Source organism: Dromiciops gliroides, chromosome 1 (assembly GCF_019393635.1).
Source record: "Dromiciops gliroides isolate mDroGli1 chromosome 1, mDroGli1.pri, whole genome shotgun sequence".
NCBI classification, from domain to species: domain Eukaryota; kingdom Metazoa; phylum Chordata; class Mammalia; order Microbiotheria; family Microbiotheriidae; genus Dromiciops; species Dromiciops gliroides.
In genome coordinates this window covers 59,693,153-59,711,697 of record NC_057861.1, presented here as the reverse complement: position 1 = coordinate 59,711,697, position 18,545 = coordinate 59,693,153, and the positions used below count along the sequence as shown (strand labels likewise).

Below are 18,545 nucleotides of genomic sequence, written 5' to 3'. Positions count from 1 at the left end.
CTTCCAAATGAATATTGTTATTATCTTACCAAATTCCATAAAGTATCCTTTGATCATTTATTTGGTATCACATTAAAAGTGTAATTAACTTTGTTAGTATTGCCATTATTATTATATTGGCAAGATCTAGCTATAAGCACTCAATCAATATCTCTCCAGCTATTTAAGTTGCTTGTTATTTTTTGAGGAATACTTATAAAAATATTTTATTTACTATGGTAGATTGATCCCCAGATACTTTATGCAATTTGTAATTATTGAAGGCTTCTTGTGCCAATTTTCACACCAAGGTCATAGGAAGTCCCAGATCAATCAATAATATAAACTTCTCCATTAAAATAACATAAAAATTTTAAATAGCAAATGAAAGGACAGAAAGGTATGCAACATATTTACTTCTCTTTTCATTTAAATCTTGTTTCTTTTATATCCATGTTTATGACATTTCTAGTATAAACAACATATTTATGTTATAAATATAATATTATCTTTTAAATGCTAAATTATAAAGTCATCTTGTCCCAGAGATGGAAAGAATATTAGGAATCACCTACTCTACTCTATATGTAAGAATCTCATCTATAGCATCCTACCAAGTGGTTATTCAGAATCTTTTTTAAAACTGTCCAGTGATGGGCAATTTATACCTTCTTCTACTCCATTTTTGGATTGCTCTCATGAAGAAGCTTTTTCAGATGAAATTTGCCTGCCTATAGTTCTCCTTCATTGGCCTTAGATCAGCCTTCTGAGCTCAAACAAAATGTTTGGTCCCTCTTCCACATAACAGACTTCACATACTTAAAGAATATCATGTTGTCCATTCAATTCCTCACATCCAAGACCCTTCCTTTTCCAAGATAAAAAACCCCAGTCTATTCAATTAATCTTTTTATGAAATAATTTCTAATGTTCAGTTCTCTAATCCTTCTGGCTACCTTCCTCTGGATTATGTTCTGGCTTCTTAAGATCTTTCCTTAAATGTGGTACTAGAAGAGAAAACAACAAACTAACATCATTTTATAGTAAAAGAAAGCAAAATTATGATCATCCTCACTCTGGACTCTATAATTCTTTTAATTAAACTTAAGATCACATCAGCTTTCTTATCTTTGTGTTCTTATCAAAGTTCAGGAATATATTGCTGGCAGAAAAACTCACAGAAGAATGTGCCAAAATTATCTTCTAACCAAGAACAGCTTGGAAGATCAGGAGGGAGCTGTTGTGCTGATACAGGAGTTGAGCCCAACCCCACAGTCACCCTGACACAGATCCAGTCCCAAGAAGGCCTCACAAGAGAAGCAGACCCCCCAGAGCCTCTGAATCAGCTGAAGCACCAGTGTCATGTGGAACTAAGCTCACAGTCTGGTGAGTGAACTGAGTCCTGGACAGTGGGGAGACTACAGGGGTCTATGCTGGTGCTAAGGCAGAACTTGGATTTTACACCCCTGCTGAGAACCAGGAGGTAGGCTTGAGTAGCAGTGGCCCAGGTGGGGGAGGGGCACAGGCTTGTCAGAGCTAACAACCACAACACACAAAGCTGGTTGATTAGCAAGGTGGTCTGGGGTCATCTAAGGACCAGGGAACAGGCTGGGCGAGTGAAGAACATGATTCTCCTTAAATCATACCACCTGGGACTTCTTAAGCTTGGGATACTGCAGCCTGGAAACAGTGCCCCACTTTAAGGAGCTAAAAGTCAAGTAAAAGAAAGGCAAGATGAGCAGACAGAGAAAGGACCATAGAAAGTTTCTTCAGTAACAAGACCAAGGGGCACCCTCAGAGGAAGATGTCAACATCAGGGCCCCTATATCTAAAGCTTCCAAGAAAAATACGAATTGGTCTCAGGCTATAGGGGTGCTCAAAAAGGACTTTGAAGATAAAGTTAGAGAGGTAGAGGAAAAAATGGAAAGAGAAATGAGGGTGATGCAGGAAAGACATGAGAAAAAAATCAACAGCTTGAAAAGTCAAATTGACCAAATGGAAAAGGAGGTACAAAAGCTCTCTGATGAAAATAATTGCCTAAGGAATATATTGCCACCAGGAAAATCCCAGGTCTTTTTTTCCAAGAGCCACTGCCTAGAAATATCATTCCTATTCAGTATTGTGCCACTGAGACTGTGAACCAAAGTATAATGTTTTATATTCATCCCATATTAAGTTCAATTAAATTATGCCTATTTTGTGAGATTTAACCCACTATTCCAACATGTTGAAATCTTTTTGCTTTCCAATTCTGTCATAAAAAGCATGAAGTATTTTTCCCAGATTTATGTCATCCACAAATCTGACAAATATACCATCTATATATTCATAAAGTTTATATTCATTAGGTTCATTGATATAAATATTGAACACAAAGCACCAATGGCAAAGTCCTTGGACACCACACTAGGAGCCACTTTTCATGTTGAAACCAATCCACTGATATTAACACAACACATCAACCCATTCATTTTCCACTGAATTTATCTCTTTTGGAAAAGGACAAATCTCACTCTAATCATCTCTTCAAAAAATGTTTCAAGCCAAGAAGTTTCCCCAGGGCTCCTTTTAAGTCATTGTTCCTAAGGCTATAGATGAAAGGGTTCAGGGTAGGGCTAACCACTGTATACATCACAGTCGCTATCATGTCTTTCTGGTCTGTGTGAGTGGATGTGGGGTTGAAATACACACCAATGATGGTACCATAAAAAAGAGTGACTACAGATAGGTGGGAGCCACAAGTAGAGAAGGCCTTCCATTTCCCATGAGCTGATGGGACCTTCCACACAGCAGAGACTATAGGAGTATAAGAGACCACAATGCATATAAAGGAAATGAAAATTACTGGTCCCCCCAATAGAAGAACCAATATTTCATTGACGTGGGCATCAGAACATGAAAGTTTTATCAAGGCACTTATGTCACAAAAGAAGTGAGGAATTTTATTATTAGTACAGAAGGATAGCTGAGCCATTGATATAGTATGTACCATTGAAATGAGGTGACCAAAAACCCAAGGCAGAGCCACCAACAGGGCACAAAGGCGTGAGGTCATAACTGTGCCATAGTGTAAAGGGTGACAAACAGCCAGATAGCGGTCATAGGCCATGGCAGAGAGGAGGATACTGTCTGAACAACCAAAGGCCACAAAGAAATACATTTGAGTCAGGCATTCTGGATAGGAGATGGTATGGCTCCCTAAGAGGTAATTCACCAGCATCTTAGGAACTGTGGTGGAGGTAAAACAGAGATCAAGGAAAGATAGGTTGGAAAGAAAGAAGTACATAGGGGTATGGAGGTGGGAATCAAAACAAATTGCCAGGATGGTGAGCAGGTTTCCCAGTGTCCCAATGCAGTACATTACCAGAAATAGTCTGAAGAGGAATTGTTGCTGTTCTGATTGGTCAGATAGACCCAAAAGGAGAAAATCCAAGACCCTTGTTTGATTCCCCATTTTTATGGATCCCTTGAATCAAACAGGAAGAAAAAAAATACAGTGAAAATATGTCAAAAACACAGAGTTCAAAATGAGTTGGGTATTCCCCAACACATACCCCCCAAACCACCCCAGAACAACCATGGGCCAGGACCCAAAGGGCTCTTGGCCCTTGGCTCCTTCCACTCACCAGCTTAGTGGGGTCAATAGTGAGAAAGCAAGGCCCAGTGGATATTATTCTTCCACAACCATTTCTTTACCCTCACCATACACTGGAATTGAAGTTAAATCATAGCCAATTTAGATAGTTGAATGGCTGAAGCCAAGAGGTGGTAATTATTGAATCAAAATTAACTGAGGTTTCTTTGGATTTAGGCTTGGACTTGTACTGTTTAACATCAATGACTTGAATAAAGGTGAATGTCCAAGGTACTCAGCATTTCCAATGCATTCCTCAAGAACAGAGGCTTAGAACAAGCAGTTCTTTTTTTTTTTTTTTTTTTTTTTTTTTAGTGAGGCAATTGGGGTTAAGTGACTTGCCCAGGGTCACACAGCTAGTAAGTGTCAAGTGTCTGAGGCCGGATTTGAACTCAGGTACTCCTGAATCCAGGGCCGGTGCTTTAACCACTGCGCCATCTAGCTGCCCCAAGCAGTTCTTTTACTAAAATATATATTCCCATACCCTCCAATGCAAGCATTTCTCCAGGCTGCTAAAATACAGTTCAGAAAGATAAGGGCAAATAAAAGTCTTCAGTAGGGAGATAAAAAGCAGCAAATTAAAGAAATTCCCTGGGGTTTCAGAAGCTCTTCACCAAAATTCTTCAAACTGCTTCCTATTCTTGCCCTTAGTCTCAAATCAATCCACAAGGTGACAAAGTTAGTCCAAACTGCTCCAAATCTGCAACATAATTTCCTTATTCAAATAAGTCCTGGCTAGTGTTTTGTTAGTGTGAATGGTTAACTCAGGCCTCTGCAGTTCCAACAATTTGCTGATCAACAACCCCAGAGGTGAAATGGGCATCAAAGTCTCATGTGACATATCTGAGAGATTTAGGTAATTTTTAGAGTTTAGCATCTATGAGATACCATAGTGCACAGAACACTGGGCCTAGAGGCAGGAAGACCCTAGTTCAAATCCAGCCTCAGGCACATACTAGCTGCACATAACCCTTGGCAGGTAACTTAACCTCAGTTTCCTCAATTGGACAATGGGGATAATAATAGCATCTACCTTGCAAGGTTGTTGTACTTTGAACATTCATTTATTTGTATACATGTTGCTTCCCCTAATCCAGTATAGAATCATGGAGAGCAGGATTTCTGACTTGATTTCCCTACAACCTAGCACAGCACACACCCCCACATAAAGTGGGTACTTAAAAAATTCGTGGTGACCAAATGAATCACTGAATGCCCCAGTGCTACATGAAGCTTTCCTGGGGGAAACACTTACTGGAGAAATTGTTGTTGATGCTAGAGCCCATGCCCAAGCTCCATCCTCCTTAACCTTCACTCATCCATTCTCTTCCCCCACAAATTCCTGGCTGAGAACTGGTCCATGAAGTTCATTCTTTCCAGAGAAAAGGCAGCTGAGGTTCTGGATAGATTCAGTTTTATCAGGGCCTGTGGGAAGGTCACAGTGGGAAAAGAAAAGGCATTCCCAAGGTTTGGGTTTCTAAGCATTGATTCCCTGAGCACCTTGTTATATGAGAACAAAGAGTAAATTGTCCTCCCACCTTTCCTTTCCCCAACTCCCCCTCTGAGACTTTGCACTCAATACTCTTAAGGGAAAAAACTTTGTTACAAGCATTTTAGTTCCCTGAAGTTGCTTAGCTGGAAACTCTTTCAACTAACCAGAGACAAGCATTCTTTGTTCTTCTGATAGAAGGAAAGGTCTGAGTTATATATTTGCCAGGAAAGAACAATGGGCCAAATCTAAACAGCAATCAATCATCTTGTATTTATTAGGTGCTTATTATGTTTTGGGTACTTTGATATCTGTCTACTGTCCTGGTCCAGATGAATTCAAGTTATCTGGCTCAGTTCAACTAGGTCTTCAAGTGATAAAAGAACTGGCAAATGGGATTAGTTATTTACTTAATAGGCCTTAATTCTAAATATACTTACACTTGTTAATTAACAATAGCAACAACCACAACAGTAGTACTAGTAGGGGTTTAGGGTGTTTTCAGGGAAGTACCTCTGATGTGACATCTGATTTCCATCTTTGGTGTACAACTGACTCACCCATCTCTCACCTATGGCTCTAAGAAGCTGTAGCATGTTCAATGGCTACTTCCTAGTAAACCCTTTCAGCGAATGGGCTAAACAAGATTGAGGACAAATGAGGGGTCTCAAACCCATTGGTGAGTTGGGGGGGTTATCCACCCCAAGTTTGTGAAGACTTCCCCCAGTGGAATGAGCAGATGAGAATAATTTGTTCTGATGGCCATGAAGACAGCTGAAGCAGGCACTGTGGAGTGCTTAGAGCTTAGTCAGACATCAGACACCAAGGTCATTCACTGTATCCCAAGTCACCACCAGTCATCTTGACTTTGTCTTGCCAATGGACTTTAATGACTCTGAGAGAGAATAAGGTCTACAACTTCTCACAATTTTACTCCGCTTAAATCTAATTTATGCACAAATCAAAAGACATCACCCGTACCACCCTTTTACCATTTTTGCCTTCTACTCCAAAAGTTCATGTGGACTATTTGTGCCTGACCTGTGGTAGAGCCTTCCAAGCTTGTATTGGTCTGATCAGCCACAGTTGGACACAGTTGACTCCAACTCATGTCACTTTGGTCCTCTTTGAGAATGAAAGGCAAGACATAGTCAAAGCAGCAACAGCAGCAGCAGCAGTAATAGTAATACTAGCAGTGGTGGTAATAGCTAGCATTTATATAGTGACTATTATGTGCCAGGAACTATGTTAAGTACTTTATAAGTGTTGCTCCCTCTGATCCTCAGAACAACCTTGGGAGGTAGGCACTGTTACTATCCACATTTTATAGTTTTTAAAACTGAGACAAGTAGAGGATAAGTAACTTGCCCAAGGCCACACAGTTAATCAATGTCTGAGTGCAGATTTCCCTCAAGTCTTCCTGACTCCAGGCATGTTGTCTCCCCCATAGAATGTAAATTCCTTGAAAGCAATGTGGAAGGTGAATTTTGAAGAGAACTTAACTGACTCCATGTTGTCTTGTATTTACTATTTTCCTTTTTCTGTGTATGCGATGCCTCTTTGACACTACTGAATATTTTCCTTAATCCCACCTTTTGCCCTAATCACTTTAAGACTACAAAAAAAAACCAAAACCTCAAAAGACCTCAATAGTTCAAGATAGTTCCCCTCTTCTCTTTAGCCTTTCTACAAAAGCAAGTAATAGACCCTTAACCAATACATACAGACTGACTGATAAATCAGGTACTGCTTTCTTTGGTCTCCTGTAAATAGCTGTTTTAACAAGGACACATTTTTCCTCCATGATAAGTGATAAGTAACCCCTTTTTGTTTTATTAAATACTTTTTTCCTGCCTATATGCTATACCTGCTCTTACAAAAATTGCTTTGTAAGAACCTGCTATTCTCTCTACTTCATTTTTTTCGGGAGGAAAGTGTGTCTGTGTGTGTGTCTGCGTGTGTGTGTAAAAATATATGTATATAGGTATGTATGTGTTTATATATACAAAATATGTATATCTTTATTTATATACGCATGTGTGTATATGATCTGCACAATTGTGAGATATATGTATGTCCATCACCTACTGATGATGTGTGTTACACTCTTGAGCAAATAAATTGCAGTTTCCCTATATGTCTGTATCTCATGCTCACTCATTTGGGCGATAACTACAAAGGACCCTAAAAATTCCTCTTAATAGCAGGATTGTTTCATTATTTGTTACTGTATTCCCAGGGACTAGCACAGTTTCTGGTACATAGTAGACTTTAATATATATTTGTTGAATAATTGTTTCATGTGATTGTTGTATCATTGTGAATAGTATATGTAAAATAAGGGGAAATAATAGATTTCTGAAGTCTCTCTCTCTCCAAGAACCTGGCCAGATCAACCCCTTGGAAATATCTGGAAGCCTGGAAATATCTGGAAGAGGGCTCCAATGGGCCAAGATACGAGCCTTGCCTTCCCTCCCAACATATTATATCCTTGAAAATCTTTGTGATCTTAATAGGTGGGAAGGAGCTGTTCTGTGCAAGCAATGGAAAGATTTTGGAGGGGAAAAAAATCAGGAATATGTGTGTGCTATGTGTGTGTCTTTCTGACTGTCTGCCTAGTGTTGGCCAAAATAATTTGTAGCAAGAGGTGCTAGTCCAAAGGTTCTTAACCTGAGGTTAGTGTATTTTTTAAATATTTTGATAACTGCATATAAATATAATTGGTTTATTTTTAAATTCAATTTGTGTATTTAAATATGTTCTTCTGGGGGTTGCTCACCAGTTGGGGAATGGCTGAACAAGTTGTGGTATATGAATGTAATGGAATTCTATTGTGCTACGAGAAACGATGAGCAGGAGAAGTTCAGAGAAGCCTGGAAGGACTTGCATGAACTGATGATGAGTGAGATGAGTAGAACCAGAGGAACATTATACACAGTATCATCAACATTATGTGTTGATAAACTGTGATGGACTGGATTCTTCTTACCAATACAATGGTACAAGAAAGTTCCAGGGGACTCATGATGGAAAAGACTCTCCAAATCCAGGGAAAAAAAAAGAACTATGGAATATGGATGCTGATTGAACCATAATATTTCTTTTGGTTTTGGTGCTGTTGTTTTTCTATTTTAAGGTTTTTCTTATTGCTATGATTCTTCTCTTATAGCATGACTGATGCAGAAATATGTTTAATGTTGTTATGTATGTGCATGTGTGTATGTACATATATATGTATAGATATGTGTGTATGTATATATATACATATATGTATGTATATATATAATAACCTGTCTGAGGGAGGGGAGGGAGGGAGAAAAAATTTGAAATTGGAAGTCTTATGTAAACAAAAGCTGAAAGATATCTTTACATGTAACTGGAAAATAATAAAATAAAGTTTTAAATAAATATGTTCTTCTGAAAAGGGGTCCATAAATCTCACCTGAATGCCAAGTGGATTCATGATAGAGAAACAGAATAAAACCTTAACCATGATTCTGGGTGATGACCCCAAAACTTGGAGCTCTTTGTAACTCTAAAATTCTCTGGGTTCCAATCAATCAACAAGTACATATTAAATTTGTACTAAGTGCCAAGCATGTTGTTAAGCACTGGTGCTACAAAGAAAGGCAAGACCCTGGTCCCTGCACCCAAGGAGCTCACAAACTACTTGGGAAAACAGAGTGTAAACAACTATGCACAGACAGTATATTTAGAGTATAAATTGTCTCAGAGGAAAATTACTAGCAATAGAGATTGGAGGAGAGCACCAGGAAAATCCTCTTGTAGAAAGTGGGATTTGACCTGACTTTCATAGGAAGACAGAGAATACAGAAGAGATGAGGAGGGAGAGCATTGCCGGCATGGAGGACAGCCAATAAAGATGTTGACAGTCAGTGGATGGAGTATCATGAGGGAGGAATAGCAAGAAGGCAGGTGTTGCTGGATTTTGGAGTAAAAGTAAGAGAGTAAAATATAAGAATATAGGAAAGTTAGGTGTAAAATGTATAACTTTACATTAAATTAAAAAGGGGTTGAACAAATAAAACAAATATAGCCAAGATCAGAAGGAAAGCAGAAAGGGGAGGGGGACTTATTGACAGTTTATCAGATAAAGTTCTCATATCTAAAATTTTTAAAGAACTTTATCAAATCTATGAGAATACAAATAATTCTCCAATTGATAAATGGTTAAAGTATATGAACAGGCAGTTTTCCATTGAAGAAATCAAAATAATTTCTGGTCATATAAAATAAGCCATTATTGATTAGAGAAATGCAGATTAAAACAATCTTGAGATATCATTTTTTACGTCTACTAGATTGGCTAAAATGATAGAAGAAGAAAGTGAAAGTGTTGGAGAGGATGTGGAAAAATTGGGACTTTAATTCATTATTGCAGGAATTGTGAACTGATCCAACCATTTAGAATTATACCCAAAGAGGTATTAAACTACCTATATTCTTTGACTCAGCCATACCACTAGTTGGTCTATTTCCAAAGATGATTAAGGAAAAAAGAAAAAGAACCAATGTGTTCTAAAATGTTTATAATAGCTCTCTTTGTGGTGACAAAGAACTGGAAATTGTAGGGATGCTCATCAGTTAGGGAGTGGCTGAACAAATTGTGGTATATGATTGTGATGGAATACTACTGTGCTATAAGAAATGATGAGCTCAATGATTTTAGAAAAAACATGGAAAGACTTGCACAAAATAATGAAGAGCAAAATGAGTAGAAACCAAGAGAACATTGTATACAGGAATAGCAATATTGTTTTAAAAACAAATTTCTTTTTTTTCTTTTTTAAAAATGTTTTCCATTTTTTTAAACTTTTATTTTACCCAATTTCATGTAAAACAATTTTTAACATTCATTCTTTGTGCTCCAAATTCCCTTCTTTCCTCCCCCACCTTATGAAGGCAAGCTATTCAAAATGTTAATCATCAGTAGTCATGCAAAATATTTCCATATTAGGTTGTAAAAGACAAAAAAACTCACAAAAAATAAACTTAAAAAATTATATTTCAATCTGTATTCAGACACCATCAATTCATTCTCTAGGGATGGATTACATTTTTTATCATAAGTCCTTCAGCGCTGTCTTGGATCATTGTATTGCTGAGAATAGCAGTCATTCATAGCTGATCATCTTACAATATTGCTGTTACTTTATATACAGTACAAGTGAAATCACTTTGCATCAGCTCATGTAAGTCTTTCCAGGTTTTTCTGAGAGCATCCTGCTCATCATTTCTTATAGTGTTCCATCATAATCACATCCCAAAATTTGTTCGGCCATTTTCCAATTGATGGGCATCCCCTCAATTTCAAAGTCTTTGCCCCAGAAAAGAGCTACCATAAATATTTTTGTACATATAGGTCCTTTAATTTTTTGCTTTTTATCTCTTTTTGGATATTGACCTAGTAGTGGTATTACTATGTCAAAGAGTATGCATGGTTTTATAGTCCTTTCGGCATAGTTCCAAATTGCTCTACAGAATGTTTGGATCAGTTTACAATTCCACCATCAGTGCATTAATGTATCATTTTTCTTATATTCTCTACAACATTTGTCATTTTCCTCTGATGTCCTATTGTCCAATCCAGTAAGTATGAGGCAGTACCCCAGAATTATTTTGACTTGCATCTTTCTAATCAACAATGAGTAAGAACATTTTTTCATATGACTATAGATAACTTTGATTATTTCATCTGAAAACTGTTCGTTATGTTTTGATCATTTATCAATTGGGAAATGACTCGCATTTAAATAAATTTGACTCAGTTCTCTATGTGTTTAAGAAACGAGGCCTTTATCAGACAAACTTGTTTCAAAATTTTTTTCACAGCTACTATTGCTAACTGTATTTCCCTCCACCCTTCTCCCTCCCCACAACATTTATTCTATGCTCTCTCTATCTCCTTTCACCCTATCCCTCCTCAAAAGTGTTTTGTTCAAAATATATGTAGCAACTCTTTTTGTTGTGGCTAAGAATTGGAAATCAAAGGAATGCCCATCAAATGGGGAATGGCTAAACAAACTCCCTTCTATCACACACTCCCTCCTAATTTCCTGCATGGTAAGATAGGTTTCTATATCCAATTGAATGCGTATGTTATTCCCTCTTTGAGCCAATACTAATAAGAGTAAGGTTCACTCACTCCCTGGCACCTCCCCCATCTGACCCTCCACTGTACAAGCTTTTTCTTGCTTCTTTTATGTGAGATACTTTACTCCATTCCATCTTTCCTTTTCCCTTTCTCCCAATTCATTCCCCTCTCACCCCATAATTTTATTGTTTAAAGATATCATCCCTTCATATTCAACTCACTCCTGTGCCCTCTGTCTAAATATACTCCATCCAGATGCCCTAATAAAGAGAAAATTCTCACAAGTTATAAGTGTCATCTTCCCATGTAAGAATGTAAACAGTTTAAAATTTAATATCCCTTATGATTTCTTTTTCCTATTTACCTTTCTATGCTTCCCTTGAGTCTTGTATCTAAGGATCAAATTTTCTGTTCAGTTCTGGCCTTTTCATCAGGAAAGTTTTAAAGTCCCCTATTTCATTGAATATCCATCTTTTCCCCTGAAAGATTATACTGAACATTGCTGGGTAGTTGATTCTTAATTGCAATCCAAGCTCCTTTTCCTTCCAGAATATCATACTCCAAGTCCTCTGATTCTTTTTTAAAATTTAATTTTTAATTTTTTTCCAATTACATGTAAAGATTTTTTTTGAGTTCCAAATTTTTCTCTTACCCTCCCCTTCCTCCCCCCATCCTGAGGACAGCAAGCAATTTGATATAGGTTATACATTTTAAATAGGCTAAACATATTTCCACATTAGTCATGTTGTAAGAGAAGAATAAGAACAAAAAGGTGGAAAACATAAGAAAGAATAACAAAAAATAACAAAAAAGTAACAACAAAAGTGAAAATAGTATGCTTCGGTCTACATTTAGACTCCATAGTTCTTTTTCTGAATGTGAAGAGCATTTTCCACCATAAGTTTTTGGCATTGTCTTGGATCATTGTATTGCTGAGAAGAGTTAAGTCTACCACAGTTATCATCACACAATGTTGTTGATAATATATACAATGTTCTCTTGGTTCTACTCATTTCACTCAACATCACTTCATGTAAGTGGCCTCTGATTCTTTACTGTTGAAGGTGCCAGATCCTGTGCAATACTGACTGTGACTCCTTCATATTTAAATTATTTCTGACTGCACACAGTATTTTCTTCTTCACCTGGTAATTCTGGAATGCGGCCACAATATTCCTCAGAATTTTCATTTTGCTATCTCTTTCAGGAGGTGATTGGTGGATTTTTTCAATGACTATTTTACCCTCTGGTTCTATAATATCAGGGCAGTACTCCTTGATTCCTGAAATATGCTGTCCAGGCTCTTTTTTTTAATCATGGCTTTGAGGTAGTCCAATAATTCTTAAATTATCTTTCTTGGATCTATTTTCCAGGTCAGTTGTTTTTCCAATGAGGCATTTTACATTTTTGTCTATTTTTTTCATTCTTTTGATTGTTTGACTGATGCTTAATGTCTCATAGAATCATTAGCTTCCACCTGCCCAATTCTAATTTTTTATATTTCGTTTTTGTATTTCTTTTTTATCTATTTAGAATTTATTTTCCAAAATATATGTAAAAATAAATTTTGATATCAATTTTTAAAAAAACTTGTGTTCCAAATTCCCTTCCTCTCTCCCTTCCCACCCCCCACCCTCAAGAACTCAAGAAATTCAATATAAGTTATACATGAGTAGTCATGGAAAATACCCCCACATTAGCTAGGTTATGAAAGAAAATAGTTAAAAAACAAAACTTCAAATTAAGGAATTATCAAAGAAAAAAATGTGTTTCAATCTGTTTTCAGATAATATCACTTCTTTCTCTGTAGATGGACTGCAATTTTCATAAGTCCTTCAGAGTTACATTGGATCATTGCCTTGCTGAAAATAATCACGTGCTTCCCAGCAGATCATCTTACACTATTACTGTTATTTTGTATATAGTACATTTTACTCTGCTTCAGTTCATGGAGGTTTTTCCAGGCTTTTCTGATAGCATCATAAATTCATCATAACTTTTATATAGTACCCTAAACTTAACAAAGAATTTTCTTCACAATAGCCCAGCAAAGTAGGTACCATACATTTTACTGTTATAGTCAATCATCGGGGGCAGCTAGGTTGTACAGTGGATAGAGCACCAGCCCTGGAGTCAGGAGTACCTGAGTTCAAATCCAGCCTCAGACACTTAACACTTACTAGCTGTGTGACCCTGGGCAAGTCACTTAACCCCAATTGCCTCACTAAAAAAAAAAATTTAAAAATTAAAAAAATATATATAGTCAATCATCATAACTATTTCCCTCCATCCTATTCCCTTCCCATGATATTTGCTCTATTTTCTTTTTTCTTTTACCCTATTCCTCCTGAAAAGCATTTTACTTCTGACTATCCCCTCCCCTGCTCTGCCGTCCATTCTTTCACCCTTCCCTACTTATCCTCTTCCCCTCCTACTTTCCTGTAGGGTTAAATAGATTAGTCCTCCTAATTGATGTTATTCCCTCCTGGAACCCATTCTGAGAGGATTAAGGTCTTTGAGCTAATTCTGTATTCTAAATTTTTCTTCCTCCCTCCCTCCTCAACCCTCCCTATGAAATCAAGCAATTCAATATGTCATACTTGTGCAGTTATGCAGAACATCTTAACCTTCCTTGAAAATGTTTTGCTTTTTATTGCTCTCTCCCCCAATCTGCCCTTTCTTCCTTTCCCTCTTCTCCCCCTCCCTTATCTCCCTCCCCTCTCAGCCCAAGCCTTTCCTTCAAACTACCCAAATAATGATGACAGTCATAAGAGTAGTGCTAATATTTTCACATGTAAGAAGTAAATGCTTGTCCTTACTGAGTCCCTTATAATTGGTCTTTAAAGTTACCATATATTTTTCCTGGATGTTATGTGTTGAATTTCCCCCTAAGTTCTGGTTTTTTTGTAAAAAAACCAAAACATCTTTCAATTTGTTAAATGTCCATTTTTTAAAATTCAGGATTATACTTAACTTTGGTGGGTAAGTTACCCATGGTCATAACCCCAGCTCTTTTGCTCTACAGAATATAGTAATACAAGATCTATAGTCCTTCAATGTAGTAGCTACTACTATTGTATTTCCATGATATTTACATTGGTTTTTTTCTTGTTGCTTCCAATATTTTCTCCTTAACCTGGGACGTTTGAAACTTGGTTATGATATTCCTGTAAGTTTTCCTCCTGGGATCTCTTTCAGTGGATTTTTTCTATTTCTGCTTTGCCTTCTTATTCTAGAACTTCAGGGAAATTTTTCCTGATTGTTTCTTTTAATATTGTATCAAGATCCTTTTTTAATCATAATTTTAGGTAGTTCTACTGTTCTTTCATTATTTCTTTTCTACCTGCTTTCCAGGTCAGTTGTTTTTCTGATATGATTCACTTTTTCTTCTATTTTTTTTTCATTTATTTGGTCATGATTTCTTTTAATGTTATTGCTTTTTGTTTCTCTTCCTCCAGATTGTTTTTCACTTTATATTTGCATGATCTTTTTTCCCCTTTGGTTAGACTTGCCATAGTAGATTCAAGTTTTTCCATTCTGCTAAATATTTCTGCTCTGTCCCTTTTGTCTAGCTTTGATTTGGCACAAAGTAGAAATTTGATAGCTTTTTTATGGTTGTTGTTGATAATGATGATTTGAGCCACAAAATAATCAAGTATAGAAGGCTCTTAAAACTTTCGCCATAAATGGAAGTGCTAAATAGGAAAGACAATTCAGTAGAATAGATAAGGTCCTAACATAAGGCCCATTAATATATTAAAGGCTTCAGAGAAACCTGGAGGGACTTGCATGAACTGATGATGAGTGAGATGAGCAGAACCAGAAGAACATTGTACACAGTATCATCAACATTGTGTGTTGATCTACTGTGATGGACTAGATCCTTCTCACCAATGCAATGGTACAGAAGAGTTCCAGGGGACCCATGATGGAAGGGGATCTCCAAATCCAGAAAAAAAAGAAGTATGGAGTAGAGATGCTGATTGAACCAGACTATCTCTTGTGCTTTTGGTGCTGTTGTTTTTCTATTGTGAGGTTTTTCCTCATTGCTCTGATTCTTCTCTTATAACATGGCTAATGCAAAAATATGTTTAATGTTATTACATATATAATATATATGTGTGTATATATATATATACACACACATACATTTTTATATTTATATATATATATACATATATATATATATATATATATATATATATATATATATATGACCTATATCAGATTGCCTGCTGTCTAGGGGAGGGGCGAGGGAGGGGAGGGAGGGAGAAAAATCTGAAATTAGAAAGCTCTATAAACAAATATTGAGAACTATTTTTACATGTAACTAGAAAAAAATGAAATACTTTTATAAAAAAAAAATATATTAAAGGCTACTAATGCCTAAGAAATCCATTTTCATTTTAAGTTTTGTTGCCCCAACTAAGGCAATAAGATAAACATTTTGGTTAAAATAACAATGCAATTAGGATTGAGTAGTGATTATCATGCTTATTGGTTTCTTTTTTCTTAAGATCTTGTTCCCTTTACAACCATGAGGTCTTTGATCATACAGAGAATAGCTAACTTATTCACTTTGTTATTTTAAGGAAGATATAATTTGTAAACACTATCATAGGATAAAATTGTCTCAAAATTGGAAAGGACATAAGAAAACATCTAGTCCAATATATAATTAAGAACCTCATCTAAAGAATCCTAAAAAGTGGTTATCCAGAATTTGTTTGAAAATTTTCAAGTCAAGACCTTTTTTTTATAGACAGTTTACCACCTCTTAAATTCTCTACTGCAGTTCTCAGTTACAAATTCTCACATTATGAAGAAGCCCCCTTCTCCTCCCACCCCCAGTGAAATCTGCCTCCCTGTAATTCCCATTCATTGATCCTATATTAGCCTTCTGAATCCCAACAAAATATCTGGTGCTTTTCCATGTAACAACCCTTGGAACGCTTAAGGACTATTATGCTGTGCCTATTATGGGGTGAGCCCCACCACCAAAGTCTTCTATTTTTTCAAAATAAACATCTCCAGTACCTTCAACCAATTTTTGTATGAAAATATTTCTAATTTCTATTTCCCTTAACCTACTGGTTGCCCTCTTTTTAATATGGTTTGGTATGTTAATGTCTTTCTTTAAATCTGGTGCCAAAACACAAAATAATACATTAAGTGTGTGATCATAATAGGAGAAACCAAAAGTATCATCTACCTCATTCTTTTCCATGCAATTTAAGATCACATTAAGGTTTAGGGGTATTTTTATTTTGCTTACATATCAAATTGATGAATCATGTTTTTCCAAATAAAATCCCAAGACTGTTTCCAAATAAGCTATTTTCTTAGTAATATTAGTTGTACTCTGTACTTGTGCTATTGAAATTTTGAACCAAAGTGTACAGTTTTAGGTTTATTCCTATCCAATTAAATCTAATCCAAGTATCAATTTTTTTTAGATTTGGTTCATTGTTCCAGCTTATTTAAATTTGTTATCCCAATTCTGTCATTCAAAACATAAACTATTGGGGGCAGCTAGGTGGCACAGTAGATAGAGCACCGGCCCTGGAATCAGGAAGACCTGAGTTCAAATCTGACCTCAGACACTGAACAATTACTAGCTATGTGACCCTGGGCAAGTCACTTAACCCTCATTGCCCCGCAAAAAAACAAAACCAAAACAAACAAAAAAAAACCACACACACAAACTATTCCTCCTATCTTGATATCATCTACAAAATAGACAAGGATACCATAGTTTATCTTCATAATGCTTATATTCATTCAGTTCATTGATATAAATGTTGAACACACAACACCAAGGACAGAGAACTGTTTTACACAACACTCTTGGCCTCCTGCCGGGTTAACATTAATTGGTTGTTTTTGACAACACATTGGCTCATTTATTTTCTCCATGGAATATTGGAATAATACAAAAATCAACATAATTGTCTCTTGGAGAATTGTTTCAAGCCAAGAAGCTTCCCCGGGGCTCCTTTCAAGTCATTGTTCCAGAGGCTATAAATGAAAGGGTTCAGTGTAGGGGTGACTACTATATACATCACAGTTGCTATGATGTCTTTCTGGGTCATGTGGGTGGATGTGGGGTTGAAATACACACCAATGACAGTTCCATAAAAAAGAGTGACCACAGAGAGGTGGGACCCACAGGTAGAAAAGTCTTTCCATTTCCCATGAGCTGATGGTATCTTCCACACAGCAGAAACAATAGGAGTATAAGAGACAACAATGCATATGAAGGGAATTAAAACTACTGGCCCCCCTAAAAAAAGAACTAACATTTCATTAATGTGTGTGTCAGAACAGGAGAGTTTTATCAAGGTATTTATGTCACAGAAGAAGTGAGGGATTTTATTATTCATACAGAAGGATAGATGCTCTATAAATATGCTATGAACCATTGCAATGAGGTGAGCAGAAACCCAAGGCCCAGCCACCAACAGAGCACAAAGGTGTGACGTCATGACTGTGCCATAGTGTAAAGGGTGACAGACAGCCAGATAGCAGTCATAGGCCATGGCAGAGAGGAGGATGCTGTCAGATGCACCGAAAGCATTAATAAAATACATTTGAGCTAAGCATTCTGGATAGGAGATGGTATTTGTGCCTAAGATGTAATTCACCAACAGTTTGGGAACTGTGGTGGAAGTGAAACAGAGATCAAGGAAAGATAGGTTGGAGAGGAAGAAATACATGGGAGTATGGAGATGGGAATCAAAGCCAATTGCCAGGATGGTGAGCAGGTTCCCCAGTGTCCCTATGAAATACATGCCCAGAAAGAGTCTGAAGAGAAATTGTTGTTGCTCTGGATGGTCTGACAGGCCCAGGAGGAGAAATTCTAAGACCATGTTTTGATTTCTCATTTCTCAGGAGGAAAAGAAAAATATAATGAAAATATGTCAGAAGCACAGAGTTCAACATGAGTTAGTTATTCCCCAAGACACCTGTGTCGTTCCCCCCCCCCCCCCCGCCAAAACCACCAAGAGCAACTAGGAGCCACAAAGACTCTTTGCTTTTGGCTCCCTTACACTTGCCAACCCACCCATTGTACCAGCCCAGAGGACACATCATTGGAATAAACAAGGCTGGATGAATCTTTTTCTTCTCTCACATCCTCCACCCCAAATGTCATGGAGGCTAAATGAGGTTTTTTTTATTAAACTAAACACATATTCCCATGCCCTCCAGTAGAAATATTTCCCAATACTATTAAAACAGGTCAGGAAGCTAAAAATAAATAACATGTTTAGAAGGGAGATAAAAAGCCATGAGTGAGTAGGTACTCTAGCATCTCAGGAGCTCATCAC

General features: G+C 36.9%; 2 protein-coding genes across 2 annotated transcripts; both read right to left on the bottom strand.

The window, feature by feature from the left end:
* Positions 1–2,497: 2,497 nt before the first annotated feature.
* Positions 2,498–3,433, bottom strand: LOC122735856 (olfactory receptor 1361-like). The gene has a single exon (XM_043977666.1). The coding sequence runs from the start codon at positions 3,431–3,433 to the stop codon at positions 2,498–2,500; it is 936 nt and encodes a 311-aa protein (XP_043833601.1).
* A 13,723-nt stretch (positions 3,434–17,156) lies between these two features.
* Positions 17,157–18,101, bottom strand: LOC122745129 (olfactory receptor 1361-like). The gene has a single exon (XM_043990403.1). The coding sequence runs from the start codon at positions 18,099–18,101 to the stop codon at positions 17,157–17,159; it is 945 nt and encodes a 314-aa protein (XP_043846338.1).
* Between the last annotated feature and the right edge of the window lie 444 nt (positions 18,102–18,545).